The following is a 22,500-nucleotide window of genomic DNA, read 5'->3' as shown; positions in this document are numbered from 1 at the left end:
ATGTTTTTCATATAAAGTGACAGAGCGGGTACATTAAGAGAAAAATTAAATGAGAAGAGAGAGAGAAGAAGGAAGAGTGGAGAGAGAGAGAGAGAGAGAGAGAGAGAGAGAGAGAGAGAGAGAGTACAGACAGGCAGACAGACAGACAGAGAAAAAACAACTAAACTGACGAACCCCGCTGCTTAATGTGTCATCAGTGACGGTTGGAACTGAGTTATGCGGAATTTACATTGCAGGCTTGTTTTAAAACAAAATGTTGCTTTGGGCCATGCCATTTTACACAGCATATAATTATCGCTCACAGTTGAACACCACAACCAGCACACTAGTGTTCAGGCAAGTAGATAATAAAAAGAGACAGTAAAGTCTAACAGTTCTTCTATGAGTTTGACAATCCATCACATACTCCGAACACGAGGACGTACAAGAATATGTCAATCAATGATATCGTGGACTATCCACCAATGAAACTGTTTCATGCATTATGCCAAAAAAAAAAAAAAAAGTCTAATAGTTCTTGGCGTTCACGGCAGCGTTCATGTGTTCACTGTTCACAGGAAAACGACCAGCTGCAACAGGACAAGTGCCAGCTGGTGGCCATGATTGAGAAGCTGAAAGCTGACCTGAACAAACTGACCAAGGAGAACGGGGGACTTCGGTACAACATTGATCACCTGAAACGCTGGATCGGAAAACACGCCAAAGACCTGGGTCTCGGGAAGCACTTGCAGAAAAGACAACAGGCTGACGGGAAGAAGAGGCTGGCCAAAGCCACAGACAGCAGCAGTAAGGGTGTGCTGCGGGGCGACCCGTCTCTCCACGGTGCTGCTGTCGTCGTGGCAGACGATGACCAGGACCAGGACCAGGACCAGCGACTATCTGGTTCTGCATCACCCCCATTGTCCTCTGTTTCCGAATTCCAGGACCAGCGACTGTCTTCTGTATCACCCCCATTGCCCTCTGATTCCAAATTGCTGTCTTCGTATCCCATTACAGCCTCTCCATCTCCACCCCCGAGTTCGCAGTTTTCACTTGTTCCCATCCTTCGGCAGCAGGTGGCTTCCAAGTGCTCCAGTCCTCAGCCTCCAAGCCAGGACATATTTCAGCCTGTGGGGACCCGCACTGTACGTTTCGCGCTCCCTCATCTGCCTGAAGACCACCACAGCAGCCAGACAGTTCAGCAGCCTGAGAGGACCAGCGCCGTGATCAGCCTTCCCCCGGTACCTGTTTCACAGGTTGCGGAGCAGCTTCAAGAAGATCAACACAGAGAGACACTTCAGCATCCTCTGGGGACGCGCACCGTTGTCACCCTCCCTCAGCTGCCTGGAGACGACCACAGCAGCGAGACAGGGCCGCCGGAAGAAGTGGTGTATGCTGGCGGGCAGCAGCTTGTCTATTTCCCCAAGGACACTGTCTTCATAGTGCACGATGAAGAAGGTGGGCAGGTCATTATGATGGCCCCTGATGTTCAGCAAGAAGTCACGTTGGATGCCCAGGAAGCATTACACACCACAGCGACGACTCAGCACGTGCTACAGCTCAGCGAGAGAATCAAAGACGTACAGGAAGCAAACCCGGAAGCCCCAGAGGTGGAGGAACCTAGTGTGGAAGCCACAGAGGTACAAAGGGCAAGCGTGGAAGCGTCAGAGGTACAAGACGCACGGGAGACAACTACGGAGGCCCAGCAAGTACCACAGGCCACTGTGGAAGTCTCACAGATGCAGACAGTAACTGACAACATTACAACAGAGGATCTTCATGACGATCTAATCAAGAACGGTGCAGCTGCTAATGAAACAGAGCCCCGTCAAGAAACTACACTCACTGTACCAGACAACAACACTGTGTACCAACCCTCTGTGGCCAGTTCCATCGAGGTCCTTCTCAAGCTGGGCTACAGAATCCAACTGCCTGAGGGATCTCAGCTGCTGTCTAATACTGAAGAACAAATCTGATCAAGGACTTTGACCACCAGACTGTGAGTGGGGCCGTACGACTCCAGCACAACACATGCTCGACCCCACCTTCACTGAACAGAATAAAAATCATGACAGCTTCAACACTATTTCAAGGACTGGCACACATTTGGAAGACTCTGAGTGTTTATCTGTATGTGTGTATGATATATATGTGTGTGTATGAATTAGAGAGAGAGAAAGAGAGAGAGAGAGAGAGAGAGAGAGAGAGAGAGAGAGAGAGAGAGAGAGAGAACATTCCAAATAGTCGACAGGCCATCTTTTGTATTTTTTCTCAAGGTGGTCTCCCCCTCCCCTGTCACGCAGACCTGTATCTCCGAGTAATCTCAGAAATGATGTTAGTGAGACACTGTCTCTGACTCACGATTGTCCCCTCCCCCCATTACCCCCCCCCCCCCCCATTACCCCTAACTACTATGTCTCTGTGACGTCGACATGATGTCCGGTACATCACTGCCGCTGGAGACAGTGGTCAGTTTCTGTGGTAAAATCTGTGTGACCTGTTTCGCTGTTTCAGATGTAACTAGCTGTTCAAAGTCATGTTTTGCGGTATTTATGATTATTGTCAATGACTTATTGTGAATGACATGAGCAGTTTAGATGTTAGATTCCTAACCCTGAATGATTGTTCCCACCGCCCCATTGTCCCTCATCCCCGTGTCTCTGTGGCGCCCATATGATGCCGGACACAACACTAGCTGACGCTGGAGACAGTGGTCAGTTTCTGTGGTGATCCGTGTGTCCTTGACCCCTTACCCTCATTGTCCTCACCACCAAATGGCCCTTTACTCATCCCCAGTGCTACACAAGTGCCGCTGGAAACAGTGGTCAGTTTCTGTGGTGATCCGTGTGTCCTTGTCCCTTACTCTCATGTCTCTGTCAGCATCACTGACCCCTGACTGTCCCCACCCCTTACCCCTTACTCCCATGTCTTCTTGGCGTTAATTTGGTGCCTGGTACATCACTACTTGGCGTTGATATGGTGCCTGGTACATCACTGCTTGGCGTTGATATGGTGCCTGGTACATCACTACTTGGCGTTAATATGATGCCTGGTACATCACTACTTGGCGTTAATTTGATGCCTGGTACATCACTACTTGGCGTTGATATGGTGCCTGGTACATCACTACTTGGCGTTAATTTGATGCCTGGTACATCACTACTTGGCGTTAATTTGATGCCTGGTACATCACTACTTGGCGTTAATTTGATGCCTAGTACATCACTGCTTGGCGTTAATATGGTGCCTGGTACATCACTACTTGGCGTTAATTTGATGCCTGGTACATCACTACTTGGCGTTAATTTGATGCCTGGTACATCACTACCGCTGGAAACAGTGGTCAGATTCTGGGGTGACCTGTGTGTCCCTACCCCTTAATCCTATGTCTCCGATCCTGACCTCTGATTGTCTCCACCTATTGCCCCTTAATCCTATGTTTCAGTCCTGACCTCTGATTGTCTCCACCCATTATCCATTATCCCTATGTCTCTGTAGCGCTAATATAGTGCCTGGTACATCAGTACCGCTGGAAACAGTGGTCAGTTTTTGAGGTGTGACCAGTGCGTCCCTCTGTGTGTGTGTGTGTGTGTGTGTGTGTGTGTGTGTGTGTGCGTGCGTGCTTGCGGGCGTGTGTGTGTGTGTTTATTTGTGTTCGCAAAAAATGTATGGTCATTCATCAAATGTTGCGCAAATGTTTTTATCTGTTGCTTCAAACATTATTTGCCCGGTGAAATGTCTGGCCAATTTATGACGGCTACTCATGTGTGTTTCTACAATAATAAATGATGGCTAAACTTCACTTTGATGCTGTGTTTGTGTGGGCACATGGATGGATTAGTTGTGCGGAGAATGTTTAATCTTCTTTTCACCTATGTTCATGCATTATTCAGGCGTGGAAGAAAACAACGACAGGAGTTTTATTCAAAATCAGGATCAGGGCACCTTTGTTATCCCAGGAAGAAAAATTAAGCTAAGTCTGTGATGCATACATATTACATATCATAAGTAGAACAGTAAAATTTGGCATCTGTCTGTCTCTCTCTCTGGCTTTCCCCACGTTACATTCATAACTCACGCTGCCACTCACGTACGCTCACACACACACACACACACACACACACACACACACACACGAGCGCACGCACACGCACACACACATGATATAACATGATAATATAATATAATATCTCTCTCTCTCTCTCTCTCTCTCTCTCTCTCTATATATATATATATATATATATATACAATATGTGCGCGCGCGCGCACATACACACACACACACACACTCTCTCTCTCTCTCTGATTAGAAAGGGAAATCCCCTTGTTGTCTCAACCCGGAACAGTGTACAGTATTTATTCCACCGTTGACATTACTGACGTCACGGTTGCCAAGCACCGCAGCACTGGGCAGAGAGAGAGAGAGAGAGAGAGAGAGAGAGAGAGAGAGAGCAAGCGCGGGGATTCCCCTGCCACGAGCCAAGCCAAGCATGTGACTTCACTATAGCATTCCACTTGCTGCCGTTTCACAACAGGTAGGTGAATGATCATTGACGACTTCTGACAACAGTCAGTCAAATCAGTCAAATCAGTGTTCACCAGCCCCAACACATAAGCTCAATCTATGTCCATGTACAAATTCCATCAATGATCTGGTGTCTGAAGGCGGTTTGGGTTTTCCTAAACATTATCAAAATAGCAAGCGCTGACAAAATCTGACCACCATCAAGCGAGTGTCCGCATTCTGTCCTCACAAAACGTCTTCAAAAGAAGAAACTGCGTTTGAATTTCAGATTGCAGTTTGGAAATAACGATAGGCAAAACACTTCAGAATGTACCTATGACATTTCCACATTTTGTGCACGCGAGATTTTTGCAAAATTCCTATTGTTTTAACGCATAGCTGCAACTGCGGTGAGCCGTATTAGGTCACGATGCTATTTCAACACACCACGGACTTTCCACTGTTGCTATATCCGAGCTGACAACTGTCGCCCCTAGCCTGCCAGCGTTTTTGCTGTGGTTTGCACAGCTTCAACAAAAAACAGAAAAATGTCGGGTGATTCTTTTGGCCACTTCTTTTGACATGAAATGGTATGGCTTTTGGTCAGTGTACGGTGTCGTGTTGTGGTGTGGTGTGGTGTGTATTTAGGTGTGTTGCTGTGAACTGTCAATTGGACAGGAGTGCGTGGGAGTCACAATGATTGGGTGGGTGAGAAAGGATCGTTTCTCAGCTCTGTCACTGTCGTGGTAGGTTTAATCCTGTTGTTTCGAGACCTGTACGAGTTAATAATAATAATAATAATTAAAAAAAATCCAACAACATTAAAATAATGACTATAATGAACATATGCTAGGCTCTCCCTCTCACTTCAGTGCAACAACAAAGACTACGGTTCCAATATTCTGTCGGTGGCAAAACTGAGGTGAGAAAATTCGGTCACTTGACATGTTTTGAAGTACGACTGATGTTCATTGAAACAATTCCGTGTAGTTTTTTCTAGTTTATTTCCGTTCTTCTTCTTCTTCTTCTTCTTCTTCTTCTTCTTCTTCTTCTTCTTCTTCTTCTTCTTATTATTATTATTATTATATTGATATCATCATCATCATCATTATTGTTATGATTATGATTATTATTATTATCATTAGTATATCGATATTATTATTATTATTATTATTAGTCATCATCATCATTATTTTCTACTTGAGAGACTTTCTCTTTCTTTTGATTATTTGTGCATTTTGGCTACTCTGTTGCTTGATTCTTTGTTCGATTGTTTCGATAATTTCAGTCAACCTGAGTCGTGGTCACAAAACGAAAAAGTCTAATGAAACACAAACTCTTGGAGAACCCGAACTAACTCGAATACGAATGTTCAATTGCCGGGGAGTAAAAGGACTAGCTAAAAGCTTCTTTTCATTGTGCCCTCACACAGACAGACAGACAGACAGACAGACATACAGACAGACAGACAGACACACACACACACACACCCACCCACCCACACACACACACACACACACACACACACACACACAACTGAGCATGGAAAAAACAAAAACAAAAAAGAAGTAGAAAGAAGGAGGAGGGGGACTAAGAGGAGAAGGAGTATAGAAAAACAACAACAACCCCCCCCCCCCCCCAAAAAAAAAAAAAAAAAAAAACCAATAAAAAAACAACAACAAACAAACAAACAAACAAAAAAACAACACCCAAAAAAACCAACAACAAAAAACAAAACAAAAAAACAACAAAAAAAAAAACCCCAAACAAACAAACAAAAAAATCCAAACAAACAAAAAAACCCAAACAAAAAAACCCCCACAAGAAATATGAAAGAAGAAAACAAATATAAACTTGATCAAATTAATATCATATTTTAAAAACAACAACAACAAAATAATCAGGGAAAGGAGTACAGGCAAAGAAGGGAAAAAGGAGAAGACAATGATCATAAACTTGATAAAACGAACAAAAAAATCTATTAAAAACAACAACAATAACCCAAAATAAAGCAAAAACAAACAATATAGTGACACTGAAGAGGAAATCCAGAATTAACGATGAATATTTCTCTTACTGAGAAAAAGAAAAAGAAAAGGTAAAACATTTATTAGTTTCTTAGAATTAGCATCATGTCTAGAAAACATAAAAAGAGAAGGTAAGAAATTTAAAAGAAAAGTAAAGAAAAAAAAAAGTAATGAAAACTGAAAACTTGAGCAAAAACAAGAACCGAGTAATATCTTTACTTCCTCTGATAAATAGTGGAGTGATGGCGCGTCCGCCTTGGAAGCGAGAGAATCTGATCGCGCTGGTTCGAATCACGGCTCAGCCACCGATATTTTTTTCCCCCTCCACTAGACCTTTAGTGGTGGTCTGGACGCTAGTCATTCGGATGAGACGATAAACCGAGGTCCCGTGTGAAGCATGCACTGAGCGCACGTAGGAGAAGGAGGAGACAAAGAAGCAGATGGATAAACAGGCAAGGAGAGACCAGACAAATTCCTTGATTAAAAAAAAAAAAATATATATATAATACGGATAAGCACCTGTGCGCTTTTATCATTATCATTATCAAATATATATTTCATATCTTTTTATTTTGTATTTTGTATTTATCTAGCTTCTGCATTGAGAGAGAGAGAGAGGAGAGAGAGAGAGAGAGAGAGAGAGAGAGAGAGAGAGAGAGAGAGAGAGAGAGAGAGAGAGAGAGAGAGAGAGAGAGAGAGAGAAGACGAAATTTATATATTTTCGAGGATGATAGGTCAACAGTAGTTTGCTTTTTTTTTTTTTTTTCATCCTGTCCTCGCCCTAAATCTACACTGCACAATTTGTGCGGATGCTGGTGAAAAAAAGAAACACACGCACACCCTCCCCATCCACCCACACAGAGGTATAAGAGAGGCAATCCATACACATACATCCGCAAGGTATAGGATAGATCGCCTCCCCTAGACCTTCAGAATCGAAACTCGTGTCTTTTTTTTTTGCCTCAACAGGTATGCAAATTCATTGTTACACATGTGCAAAACATACACACACGCGCACACGCGCGCGCGCGCGCGCACACACACACACACGTACGTGCATGCACACACACACAGAGTTCAGTTCGGTTTAGATACTCAAGACAGAGTCACTGCGTTCGGACAAATCCATATACGCTACACCACATCTACTAAGCAGATGCTTGACCAGCAGCGTTACCTAACGCGCTTCGGCCTTGAAGGAAAAAAGTTATAAAAAAAAAGTGCATAAACAAATAAATGGATACATAATGAAATAAATAAATAGATTAATATATATATATATATATATATATATATATATATATATATATATATATATATACACAAATAAACGGATAACATAAAAAGTAAGCAGATGAATGAAATGAAATAAAATGCGGGAAAAAAAGATAAAAAAAGACAATAACAATAGTAAGTAGGTAAACAATTAAGCAAATAAATACAAATAAGCATACAGACACACACACATACATATACACATCGTGAAGAGACGAACGAGAAGACACACACACACACAACAACAACAACAATAACCCAAACAAAAACCAAAACAAAACAGAAACAACAGCAACAAATAAACAAACAAAGAAACAAAGTTATTCAACCAAACAATTGATCTGAAACGGTAACAGTATGTGAATTATGAAATCTTCACACACACACGCACAGGCACACAGATAACACATACACACACACACACACACAAACACACACATGAAAGCACACACACACACACACACATACACACACGCACACACATGCAAGCACACACACACATGCAAGCACACACACACACAGACACACAAACACACACGCACACACACACACACATGCAAGCACACACACACACGCACACATGCAAGCACACACACATGCACATGCACATGCAAGCACACACACACAGACACAGACACACAAACACACACGCGCGCGCACACACACACACACACACACACACACACACACGCAAGCACACACACACACACACACACACACACACGCAAACACACACACACACACAGACACAGACACACAAACACACATGCGCACACACACACACACACACACACACATGCAAGCACACACATACACACACAGACACAGTCACAGATACAGATAGACACACACACACATTCAAGCACACACACACACACATACACACACATATGCAAGCACACACATACATACACACACATATGCAAGCACACACACACACACACACACACACACACACATGCAGCACACACACACACACATGCAGCACATACACACACACACACAATAGTCTCCTCCTCCCATCCCTTACCCACAAACGTCTCCATGCCCCTCCCCCACCCCTTCCCCTCCCTTCCCGTCCCCTCAGAACCGTCCCCCACCTTCCCCCTTGTCTCTCTGCCTCCACTCCCTGTGCTCCCCGTTCATAGCTCCAGTCCGAATAAGAATAAATTCTTCTTCTTCTTCTTCTTCTTCTTCTTCGTAAGTGCGTGTGTGTGTTTGTGTGTGTTTGAGTGTGTGGGCGTGAATGTGTACGTATGTCTTTGTTTGCTTGTTTTATAATTGTGTGTGTGTGTGTGTGTGTGTGTGTGTGTGTGTGTGTGTGTGTGTGTGTGTGTGTGTGTGTGTGTGTGTGTGTGTAAGTACGAATGTACATGTAATGTACCAATTGTTCAAGTTTTCATCGCTTTGTTACTTTTAATAGACTATTCAAGTTCCTATTCTTATTCGTCGTTCTTATTATTTTTATTTTATTTCAGTTTATTTCTTTATTTTTATGTTTTGTGTCGTTCTTTATTTATTCATTTTTTTATGTTTTGTGTCGTTAAATGGGCAGAATTGTAAAAAGGCCTTTACTGTGCCTAATTCTTTACCCATTAAAGATTCAATCAATCAATTAAAGATTCAATCAATCAATCTTCTTCTCGTTCGCGTCTTCACAGTATCAGTCTAGCCCCGGTTGATGAATGACGTCATCGTCTCCAAATCATGTCTGGGGTCAAGGAGCTTGGTGTGCAGTTGGGTTGGTGTCGGCCACACAATGTCTCTGAGCCCCTTAAATAGGGGGACAAATTAATATGTATCTTTCCAAAATGGGATACTTGCATTTTTTTTTTTTATATGTCAAGGGTGTACAGTCACTGATATAGACACTCCCAACATCCACTCATCTATCTACTCGCACAAAAGCACACAATTACACCCCCCACAGTCAATTCATTGCGTCGTTTGTAAAGAAATAATCATAGTATAAAAAAAATCGAGATAAATAAATGATAAATAAATTACTTTACGTGCGCGTGTATGTGTCTCGCATGAGTGTAGGCTATTTTGCATAGGTGGTGTGTCCGATCAGTGTGTGTGTGTGTGTGTGCGCGCGCGTGTGCGTGCATCGGCACAGATACACCATCTTTCTTCGTGATCTCTTTGCAAATATTTGCAAACATATTGTTTGTATATATCTTGAAGCTCGTGAATATCTCATTATTTAGATACTGATCCGCGTGCTTATTTTTGATTGTTTGTTTGTTTGTTTATTTCTTTCTTAAATGTTTCATCGATAAAATTTTTCACGCGCACCAAGTTCTTACAGTTCAAGTGCTTACAGTTTTACCTGTCTGGGATCCATCATCAGCAATGGAGGATTGAAACAAGAATTCCCCCTCTCATGAGTTACTAGTAAAGACAATATCAGCACTACCTAGACTGACATCTACATGGAAAGACACTGCGACAACTCCATGGAACACCAGATCAAACTGCAGCGCGCTCACCGGTGTATCACACCTTCCTGTATGCATGCCAGAATGGACCCTGGCGGCTGTTTTGGAAAAAAAAGAACTGATTTAAGCCGTGGAATTGAGGTTCTATCGCAAGACATTAAACATTAGATAAACTGATCACTTCATCAATGAACATGTGCGCCAAACCACCAAGTTATACATAGGACCTTCTGGAGATTTGCTGACATTAGTAAACTGAGAAAGGAAAGAGCTATAGTGACAAGATTCAGTGGCCTTGCTGAAATAGTCCTCCAAGGAACTGTTCAGGGAGGGAAATGGAGGAGAAGACAGAAAAAAATGATGGACTGACAATATTTCAGAATGGACAGGAAAACCATTTGCAGAGACCCAGGCTTTGACACACACACACACACACACACACACACACACACACACACACACACACACACACACACACACAGAAGATGAATAGCACCAAAAGACAGCCACCCACCTACCACCACCCCCCAGCACCCCCACCATCTCTCTCTCCCTGTTTAAGAACACACACTGAGTATTCTGCCTTGTTATTGTATCTTGTAAACCTTCTGGGTGTTCATGACGGAACAAAAAAAGAAAAGAAAAAAGGGAGTTAAAATCTGATCCTGATTTACTCACACTGGTGTGCGCATGTTCACACCACACACACACACACACACACACACACACACACACACACACACACACACACACACACACGTCGCTGGCATGCACACACACAACCGCACACACACGCACGCATACACACACAAAGTGAACCCGAAAATGTACAGCTCCACCTAAGACATTCAGCTCTGAACACAGAAAACGGTGCAGTGAAATTCTTCGGACATGTCTTTTTTAATTTTTATTTGTTGGCAATGTATCAGATGCAAAACGGTTGCCGAGTGGTAAAAATGTTGTAATCCCAAAAGCCTGATACCGTCTGTGTGATCATATCGAAAGACATTCTGGCACTTTATACGCACTCTTTCCCCCACCCCGCCCCCTCCCCCTCGCTCTCTCTCTCTCTCTCCCCACCCCCTCACTCCTTCGGAACGACAGTCAGAAATTAACCTTCCTCGTAACTTCACCCCTCTTTTACTACCAGGGGTCTTCCTTGGAACACCGGACGGACCTCTCACCTGGACTGGCATCCAGAACTCACGCACACCTTCGAATTCCTTGACCCTAAGCCGTCAACTAATAGGTCATGAGCTCAGCTCTACTTCATACCCACATTGACTTACTTATGCCTTGTGACTCTTTGCGAGGGGCATAGGGCTGCAACAGTACTTTTCCAGCAGACTCGGTTTGGGGTTGTCCTCTTCAGCCGGGCCTATGTCCATCCGGCTGCCTTCATCTCATCCTCCGTGCTTCTTCTCCAGGTCTGCTTTGGTCTGTCCACTCTCCTCTTTCCTTGGGGGTTCCATTCAAGTGACGTTTCTGTTGCAGGTTCCGTAACCGTTGTTTGGTTTTCTTCTTCTTTGGGTTTGGGTATCACATACGAAGAACACAATTTGAGGTCTTGTCTCGTTCGCCCTGGTTGGCAGCCAGGAGGTAAACTCTGACTCCGGATCCTCCGGAGAACCAGATGACAACTGTGGAGTGTGGCGACTGTGAGTCCATCCGTTGCAGTGTGTTTCACACAGAGAAATCTACCCAACACTACACTACACTACAGTGCACTGACTACGCTACGCTACACCACCATAAAGACTCTATAAAAGTTCATTCACCAGAGACCCTCTATGGAAATGTTTCACTTTAAAAATGTGCAAAAATGCAGAAAAGATCTTTTCTTCGGAAACAAGAAAAACAAAAAACAACCCCCCCCCGCACCCCCTCCCCCAGAAAACAACAACAACAACAACAACAACAACAACAACAAAAAACCAACGTGTAAAAGTTGACCGGAATATACTTTTTCCCACCATTATCACTATTCAAAGAAAAACAACAACAAAAAACAAGAAACAAACAAACACTGATCAGTTTGTGTGATATTGGCACACACACACACACACACACACACACACACACACACACACACACACACACACACACACACACACAGGTTAAAGGTTTCATAGCCTTTAAAGGCCACTGGGGCAGAGTGAATTCATATCCACTGTTTTCTAGGGCTCGGCATGGGAAGGCGGGGCCCAATCACAAAACACAATACAATACAATACACAAAGTTTATTGTCTGTACTTTGGTACAGAGATATTCTTTTTTGGGCAGCAGCACGTGTCCAACATAAAAAGAAAACAACAAACAAATAAAATGAAAGAAAAATGGAAATATGATTTAAATGGCACCAAATGGAAATCGCTGTATACAAATATACAGACTATTGACATTCACACGCCTCTCCTCTTCTTCCGGCCGTTTTAACCTTCCCCAACACGGCAGGTAGCTTTTCACACCTAGGCGGAGTGAGGAATATCCGAGGAAAGTGAACCCTGGCCACTGGATCAGAAGTAGACGTCCAACTCCTTTCCGATTCTGCAACAGCGCCTCCTACGATATATAATAATTTTCTAATAAATATAATAATAATTAATGATAATAATAATATGAATATAAATAATAATGATAATAATAATAACAACAATAACAACAATAATAATAATAATGATGATGATGATAATAATAATAAATATAATAATAATAAGTATTCTGATAATGATAACCGTATTTATATAGCGCTGAATCTTGTGCATAGACAAATCAAAGCGCTTTCGCACCAGTCATTCACACGCATGCATAACTTAAAAAAAAAAAAATCTATCTATCTATCTATCTGTCTGTCTATCTATCTATCTATACATGAATATGCATAATATATACATATATATGTACATGTATATGTAAATATGTATATATATATATATATATAGATAGATAGATAGATAGATAGATAGATAGTTAGATGGATAGATAGATAGATGGATTAGGTTGAGTTTTAGAGCGATGTCATTGTCATACATTCTGTATTCTGACACAGTAAGGAGCGTGGCCACATGGAGGGTGGTGTGTGGAACGCGTTGTCCAACTCCAGTGAAGATGCTGATTTTTCCTGCAACAGTCTGGCTGATGCCGAGGGGGACGTGTGCCTGGGGGAGGCACTCATTGCCTGTTCACCACCACCACAGTCCCCCACAGGTCTTTCCCAGTGTCTGTCCATGCAGCTAGACTGGGAGGACAGGTGGGTCATTTCTTACGGCAAACACTTTAAAAAATGGTTTTTTTTAGGGGGAGTCATTTCATTTGTATACATATCACGGGACACTGTGTGTGTGTGTGTGTGTGTGTGTGTGTGTGTGTGTGTGTGTGTGTGTGTGTGTGTGTGTGTGTGTGTGTGTGTGTGTGTGTGTTTCTACATAGACAACGTCTTCTTCATGGATGTTTATTTTCCTTTTTTTCCCTTTCTTCAGAACACCTCTTCAGAATGACTTATCTGTGTATTTTCTAGGCATAGACATTGGACTTCGCATAATTATTTATTTCAATGTTCGATGATTGCGTGATGGGTATCATGTTCGGGTTTCCCAATGACCATGCGTATTAGTGAAAGCGCATGTTGTTATAGAATAGAATAGAATAGAATAGAATAGAATGGAACAGAATGTCTTTATTACCAAGTGTACCGGGGTCACAATGAATATTGGGGGAATGGGGGTGGGGGGGATAGTACATAACATGTAAGAAACAAACCGATAATCATACACAAACACAGATACAGTAGAAATTTGGATACATACATGTGCATAACAATATAAGAACTTGTGCATGCACACACACACACACACACACACACACACACACACACACACATACACGCGCGCGCGCGCGCGCACACACACACACACACGTCTGAATATAAGCCGCACATCACACATTACATATGGCCAGGACTGATGACCAGATCTTCAGGTAAATGGTTGTTGATTGCACACTTCTCTTTAATCATACTGGATTTGTTCGAGACACAGGCCATTGACTGCTTTGAGGGAAAAAGCTATTATTCCAGAAAAAAAATAATAAATGCATTGTTGTCTGTTTTCACGAGACGTTAAAAACAACAACAACAACAAATATTCACCCCTTGTCCCTGCTTTCAGCCGCACAGACTCAGTGCCCAAGGAGATGGAAGCGGCCGTGAGCGCCGCCCTGTCCAGCAGGTCCCTCACCCCGCTGCTGAAGGAGGAGCTGCGTTGCAAAATCCAGCTCAGGAGGCTGCAGCACGGGGAGGAGGAGATCACTCCGGATTTCTCCGTAAAACCGTCCCCTGTGAGTAATGAGAGAGCCATTTCTCCGTCAAACCATCCATCGTGAGTAATGAGAGAGTCATTTCTCACCAAACCGGCCATCCGTTGTGAGTATGAGAGTCATTTCTCCGTCACACCATCCCCTGTGAATAATCTGAGAGTCATTTCTCACCAAACCGGCTATCCGTTGTGAGTATGAGAGAGTACTTTTTCGTCAAACCATCCCCTGTGAGTAATGAGAGAGTAATTTCTCACCAAACCGGCCATCCTTTGTGAGTATGAGAGAGTCATTTCTCCGTAAAACCATCCCCTGTGAGCAATGAGAGAGTCATTTCTCCGTAAAACAATCCCCTGTGAGTAATGAGAGAGCCATTTCTCCGTCAAACCATCCCAGAGCCATTTCTTGCAATGAAACCAGCCATCTGCTGTGAGTATGAAAGAATCATTTCTCCATTAAAAAACAAACAAATAACATCCGCTGTAAATGTGAGAGCCATTTCTCGTCAAACCATCCCCTGTGAGTGTGAGAGAGTCATTTCTCGTCAAACCATCCCCTGTGAGTGTGAGAGTCATTTCTCCGTCAAACCATCCGCTTTGACCATGAGAAAGTCATTTCTCGTCAAACCATCCCCTGTGAGTGTGAAAGAGTCATTTCTCGTCAAACCATCCGCTGTGAGTATGAGGAAGTCATTTCTCGTCAAACCATCCCCTGTGAGTGTGAGAGTCATTTCTCGTCAAACCATCCCCTGTGAGTGTGAGAGAGCCATTTCTCCGTCAAACCATCCGCTGTGAGTATGAGGAAGTCATTTCTCGTCAAACCATCCCCTGTGAGTGTGAGAGAGTCATTTCTCGTCAAACCATCTGCTGTGAGTATGAACATGAATGAATGAATGAATGAATAAATGAATGAATGAATGAATGAATCCTAACACATCGGCCGATTACATATCTGCCATTGTCTTAAGTGTGTGTGTGTGTGTGTGTGTGTGTGTGTGTGTGTGTGTGTGTGTGTGTGTGTGTGTGTGTGCATTCGCATCACGGCAGAAATCAGGCAGACAGAAGAGAAGCAGCTAGCTAGATAGACAAAAGAACCAGTAAATCCTGAACACTCTCACATCTCCAGCCGTGTAAAAATAATATCTGGAGGTTTACTCTGAACAGCTGCTGGCCATAATATGGTGGGTCAGTTGAAGTGGTACAAGCTTTCAGGTGTGGAAAATACTGGTTGGCTGAGACAAGATAATACGGCCCACGGTGGTGTGGGTGGTGTGGGTAGCGATTTATTTATTTATTTATTTTTTTTTGGTATTGCGTTTGACTCACCTCTCCTGCTCTGACCCCACCCCTTTGTTTCCCCCACTCTCCTCTACCACACCACACCGCCTCTCCTCCACTCCCACACCTTTTACCCTCTCCTCCCCAACACAAAGAGAGAGAGGGAGAGAGCGAGAGATAGATAGATAGATAGATAGATAGAGAGAGAGAGAGAGAGAGAGAGAGAGAGAGAGAGAGCAAACCTGTTAACTGCACGTGGCAATACTGTCTCGTAAACACCAGCACGTGACACAAAACAGCGGAATGTTTTCGTGCAGATGTCGCTGGAGGAGGTGGCGAAGAAGAACAAGAAGATGCAGCAGAACCGGGTGTCAGCACAGCGGTCCAGGGAAAGACAGAAGTCTCTGGAGGAAAGAATCAAGTCTGTAAGTGTCCTCTTGTCTCTTGGTAGTGAAGCTGTCTGATTCCTAATTAGGGGCTTGAAAACACGCTAGTTATTTCCTCGTCGTGATCATCATCATCATCATCATCATCATCATCATCGACTGCCATTCCGAAGTCGCTAAACTACATAGCAGTCCTTATCGGATGCTGTTACACCAAAATGTGTATCACCCATGTCGCACACATATTCAAGGACTGTAGATGTAAAGAAAACCGCAATGTGGAGAAGAAGGCGCTGCTAAATAAGACCGCTTCATTAATCAGCTAGCTCATTCACGGCTTTCACTGTGGGCGTCACTACATTTTGTTGCTTGGTTCAGATTATATGCACTCTCCTTTGGCGAAGCCATGACAGAACGGCGTGTGAACGGAGGCGTTGTGACTAACCGCATCCTAAAAAAGCATTGTGGAGCTACTCCGGTAATGTGTCACCGGTATTTTGAGGTTTTGTTTAGGTTAGCTTTCTTATTATCCTTCTTCGTTTGTGGGCTGCAACTCCCACGTTCACTGGTATGTACACGAGTGGGGTTTTACGTGCATGACCAGTTTTTACCCCGCCATGCAGGCAGCCATACTCTGTTTTCGGGGGTAGTTAAGTTAGCATTTTCCTGACATAAAAATCACTGTCACCTGTCTCTTTCCACAGTGCTGGTACTTGTTTGGTAGAAGAGGACGTACTCGTAGCGATGTCCCTCTGGCTTGAAGTGTGTCCACTCCTGTGACACACAGTACGGGACCCCGCGTTTGTCACGTGCACAGATTGTACCGACCTGCACTTGTCTTTGTTTTGATTTCTTTTATACTTATGACCAGTAAGTGCACCTACGAACCATAGTGTGATTAGTGTTAGTTGATTACGAGCAGGCTTAATTTGCACATTCACGACTGCAGAGGCACAAAATCAAGGGTGCGCGGAATCTGTCACAGATTATAACCGTACTAAACAAATTCATTGTACTTACGGGATCGACATCAACTCACAACATCTGTTCGTAGGCGAGATTTAGTAAAAATCAATCCCGAGCCAGGGAGCGCTTTTTCTCCTGATTGTCTTTTCCTTTATATATATATATATATATATATATATATATATATATATATATATATATTCATCATTTAAAAAAAATTAATACATTTTTGTTTTGTTTTTATATTTGTGTATCTATTCATTCTTCTATCATATATATCTATTTATTATCTATGTATCTATTCGTATATCAATTCATTTATTTCTTTGATCACTTATGTGTAGCGATGTATCACAGCAGCATGCTTTCCTCCTATCCCCCTCCCCCAACCGGTAATACTGTGCCACACCAGCCATGCAGTGATGATGGATTTATCTCTCTCTCTTCTTCCTTACAGTGGTTATTATGGCATATTTGGTAGGAATATATCGGAGTCACAGAGTGGTTTTGCCTTCCTTGTGTCTCTTTCACCTTCAGCAAAAAAAAGCTGTAAATACAGCTGTTTCCACAAGCGGTCGTTTCCTGTTCCAGAGACTGGAGTTGTTGCAGAACGAGAACAAGCTTCTGTCGGAACAAGCCCACTCCTTGCGTCACGCCTGTCGTGTAGCACGTGCATGGCTGCAGCAGCACCGCTCCTGTCTCCAGCACATCAACAGTCGCTTTTGCTACAGTGGTTCTAGTCCTCCGGCTCCTCAGCTCCCACTCTGATTTACCATCACCTTCAGACTCACCAGCCTCATCTGCACTGCACTCGGATACTACCTGTTCTGGTCTGTCCTCTGCTAACATCATCGGTTTCCAAGAGCAAGTCAACAGTAAGAAACTTAGTTTGATCACCTAAGATGTCGGAAAGAAACAACCACCACCAAAAACATATCTGTGGTTCCACTCCTGTGAAAAAAAAAAGAAAGAAAAAGAAAAAGAAAAAAAAGATCCGAAGCTAAAGCTAACGCTAACACGAAGAAGAGAACTCCAGATGTAAAGGAACGGACAATGTGTTATCAGAATTTATAAGAAAACAAGAGAGGCAAGGCCTTCAAGACTCACTTGTGATACACTTAAAAAAAAAATCAAAAAAAAATCCAAGCTTTTTATGTATTGAGTATAACTTCAAAATGTGTTGTTTACGATGAGAAAGATCAGTTTAAAGCAAATTAAGTCCCCTAGCATTAATTACAGAGTAATTTCCCTTTTTTACTATCTGCACCAAAACGTTTGCAAAATAAATAAAACTTCCATGCTTAGCAAAAGAAGTTCCTGTTTGAACAAAAAATGATATTAATGACTGTTCTTGTTGTTAGGTCAAAATATCAGATCAAAGTGCAAAGTTTAAAGAATACAAAAAAAATATAAATATAACAGTAAATGCAGTTTGCATATAATTAGGCTTCATTTTTTATTTTTTTGTTCCCATCCCAGAGGTGCAATATTGTTTTAAACAAGATGACTGGAAAGAACTGAATTTTCCCTATTTTTATGCCTAATTTGGTGTCAACTGACAAAGTATTTGCAGGAAAAATGTCAATGTTAAAGTTTACCACGGACACACAGACACACAGACACAGACACACACACACACACACACACACACACACACAGAGACAACCGAACACCGGGTTAAAACATAGACTCACTTTGTTTACACAAGTGAGTCAAAAATGACAAAAAAGCAGAACACGACTTCAAAACTGCAGATTCTATTGAAACAAGAACAAGTGGCTTGACCAGAAGAAAACGATACCTTTGTTTCCTCTAAAAAGAAAAAAAACCCAAACCAACAGTTAATAGAGGCGAAAGCGTGTTCAGAACATGAACAAAACGACATATACTATGAAGGAAAAGTAATCTTATAGTAATGATGATAAAGCTGTCAAAAACAGTACATGCGAGCAAATTTACCAGAAGACATGCATAATTTACAGACAGCTTTTCAAGTATGTCTCCTTTAGCAGAAGACTATCAGCGAGGAAGTATGAAATGTAGAAGCGTTGATACTGCAGATCTGAAAAGCTTCTTCTGATATTGACTTGAATAACAAAACAGACAAACAGAGAAATGCCATTCTATTATATAACCATCCATTCTCAATCGAGTACAAGACAAACTAAACATTGTCGAATATATATATATATATATATATATTACCAATATCATCGTCGATATATCTGTTGCTCTGTGTGCATTATCGTTTTTAACCCCCAAAGTATTAAAAAGTTTTGTACAGACCCTTTTCATGAACAATTCCTGAAACTTTTTCCTTTAAAAAAAAAAAAAATTATTTATTTATTTGACTTCCTTTCTTCATCATAGTTGTGTAGGTAATGGAGCAAATTTTGTCTGTCCTTTTTGTGTGCTTCAAAATGTCTTCTTCATTTGTGATTTTTCTTTTCAGTTCATATAACATACAATATATATGTGGTTCTAAATGTGGACATTTGACCTTTCGTTATCAATGTGCGATGAATGCGATGTTATGTCTGGGTTTCTAAGTAACCTAATATATCAGAGTGTGTGTTGTTATTGTTGTTGAAAATGGAACGTACATGCTAAATATTACTACTATTAATTAACAAACCAAAGAAGAGGGAATAATAAACACAATAACGTATTTTTGAAAATCCCAACTTATTAGATATTAGAGTGTTTTCTTGAATCTCCCTGATTCAACAGTTCTCTGCATATTCTCTTCCCATGCAGCTTCAATGGTGCTTTGACTAGGATTGCTGATGACCTGTTGACTACTCTCTCTCTCTATCTGTGTGTGTGTGTGTGTGTGTGTGTGTGAGAGAGAGAGAGAGAGAGAGAGAGAGAGACGTTACTGACTTTAAAATTTAAAATCAATCACTAAAAGTGACCCGTGGTTCTTGTGTGTTGCGATCATCAATCTGAAACAAAGGATCGTCCCTGTACATGATTTATGTGCGATCCTGGAGTCAACTAATCGCAACACAATTTAAAATGTATTAGATATTCCACAGGGCATGCATGAAAAGTACACTAAATAAAGTATTTCTGTGTAGTATTCCCATATATACTTGGCCTAAGAATAAAGATCGATATTTCGTAGGTTAAGAAGATTTTCAAATATCACAGACAAAGGAACTTTCCATTTTTTTTTCTTCTAAAGATGCATATCTGCAGTTTAGCGATGAATGTAATGTGTTTCATTTTCTTCAAATAAATTTTCTGGATACGATGATTAAACAGACCAAACAGCACTCCCGTAATATCTAATCTGATTATCAGGTCTCATAAAGAATGAAGCGCTCTATATTTTACCGGAACTCAGAAAAAGATGGACATTAATTACATCTGCGCAATCTGAGCATTTGTTGTTGTTTCTAAGCGCGTTGGGTTACGCTGCTGGTCAGGCATCTGCTTGGCAGATGTGGTGTAGCGTATATGGATTTGTCCGAACGCAGTGACGCCTCCTTGAGCTACTGATACTGATACTGTTGCTGTCTCTACCTTTCACATTACACATTAATACATTTGTAGGATATATGTTCTGGGGTATTTTCCTTTGAATAACCTGTGGTATCCTTGTTTGTATTGTTTAAAATCTAGCGACCATGTTTTCTCTTCGATTTGATAATTGAATTCTCTGAGCCAAAATCCAGAGGACCAAGGTTAAGAGTTCTGAACTATGAAAAAAGAAGAAGAAGAAATAAAAGCCACTAATGGGAGGTAACTCTTTCTTTATCGTGAAGCAAATGAGTTTTCTCTAAAACGCAGTTGTGAACAGTTTGTTGTCGATGTGACAGATATCATGTAGTAAAGTCTGAAAAAAAAAAATCAAAGACTTCCTCAGGGACGCACTTGAAGAGATAACTGAAAAACATAAAAATGAACCAAAACAACAACAACAATACACACACACACACACACACACACACACACACACACACACACACACACACACACACACACACACACACACACACAAAGAAAGAAAGAAACGCACACATACACACACACGCCCACACACACACACACGAAATGTAAAACAATGTGCCATCGTACAAGCATGATGAAAACTTGATTTTATAAATATGGTAATAAATTTAGATGACATCTAAAAAAAATCTCTCAGGGCAGTATGTATGATTTACTTTTACTGGGTTTTTTTTTTCAAGGAAAGGTTGGGAACAATCCTGATAATTATTAGAATTTTTTTTTGTTTTTTTGACAGAGCTCCGCCGGAAAGGTAGAGTAGCATAACTTTGATAAAGATTTTGAAATTCAGCAGAGTATACAGGCTCACTTTATAAATAGAATGCGCACCCAAAACTTCATATGACTTAAAATTGTCAAACTCATGAAATGGGAACAGGGTTAGCCAAGGAAGCAGTCCGCACCATCCCCCTAGCATTGACCTCAAAATTCAAACACTGAAAAGGCAAAAAACTGATTGCAAGTTAACGTCTATACAAGCAACACAAATCCCAATGGGTTATACATTGATCCAAACTGAAAATACCTAAAAATACACGTCCCGAGTGAAGTATGTCCACCAGAATACAATTGTAATTCCATAGATTATGGAAAATGCCCATCGCAATACCACTGGAGTGCGCGGCTATGGGGACATTAGACAGCCCATCAAGCACTACTAGAATGCAACTGGGTTACGCGAGTCCATCAAAATACCACAGGAACATCACTGGGGTCATGAGAGGGCCCATCAAAATACCACTGGGTTACCATGGAGACATTGGAAAGCCAATCAAGATTCCACCAGATGTCAGGTGGTAAGATAAGATAAGATAAGATAAGAAGATAAGAATAACTTTATTATCTCCAACTGGAGAAATTTGGTCAGGTGCATTATCACAACATAGACAAGTAAACAACATGAGGACCATAACTGTAAAAGCAAACAACAGCCCCTACAAATATTACGAAGATACAAATGTAAAAAAATATCACATACATCGTTTCATACATACATCCACACACTGCAGGTAATAACTAGTATTCTTAATGTAAAAACAGAAAGAATTAAGAAACATTATTTGAATATAATTATAAACATAGCCTACTATACTGCACATTGATTATAATAGACAGATAAGATAAGAATAAAGATGAATTGCGGAAAACCACAACCAGATAATCAGCACACACCCGCACCGCACCCCCCACCCCACCCCACACACGCGGATAACTTGATTAAACAAGAGTAATAAACATATGTTCTCAAATAAAAGCATTTCACATATTCGCTTTTAAAAACATTGCAATTAATTATTACATCGTAATTATTAAACAGA

General features: G+C 41.7%; 2 protein-coding genes across 4 annotated transcripts in view; both read left to right on the top strand.

Moving 5' to 3' along the window:
• The window catches only part of LOC143285416 (uncharacterized), a 4,987-nt gene extending 2,789 nt beyond the window's left edge, over window positions 1-2,198 (top strand). The window contains exon 4 of the mRNA XM_076592676.1: window positions 558-2,198. Within this exon, the coding sequence (XP_076448791.1) occupies window positions 558-1,955 (1,398 nt within the window). The 3' untranslated portion in view covers window positions 1,956-2,198. The remainder of the gene's footprint in view (window positions 1-557) is intronic.
• Window positions 2,199-4,939: 2,741 nt separating this feature from the next.
• Window positions 4,940-19,650, top strand: LOC143293077 (uncharacterized). Of its 3 annotated transcripts, none has more exons than XM_076603964.1 (5): window positions 4,940-5,073; window positions 13,277-13,477; window positions 14,394-14,562; window positions 16,133-16,240; window positions 17,759-19,650. In XM_076603964.1, the coding sequence occupies exons 1-5, from the start codon at window positions 5,066-5,068 to the stop codon at window positions 17,933-17,935; spliced, it is 663 nt and encodes a 220-aa protein (XP_076460079.1). In that variant the 5' UTR covers window positions 4,940-5,065; the 3' UTR covers window positions 17,936-19,650. The 3 variants fall into 3 exon arrangements, with proteins under 3 accessions (XP_076460079.1, XP_076460089.1, XP_076460100.1); XM_076603974.1 differs by lacking the exon at window positions 4,940-5,073 and adding an exon at window positions 5,089-5,187; XM_076603985.1 differs by lacking the exon at window positions 4,940-5,073 and adding an exon at window positions 5,246-5,405.
• The last annotated feature ends 2,850 nt before the right edge of the window (window positions 19,651-22,500 follow it).

Source organism: Babylonia areolata, chromosome 1 (genome assembly GCF_041734735.1).
Source record: "Babylonia areolata isolate BAREFJ2019XMU chromosome 1, ASM4173473v1, whole genome shotgun sequence".
Lineage (NCBI taxonomy): Eukaryota > Metazoa > Mollusca > Gastropoda > Neogastropoda > Buccinidae > Babylonia > Babylonia areolata.
The sequence above is the reverse complement of the archived record's forward strand: the minus strand, read 5'-3'. Positions and strand labels throughout refer to the sequence as shown.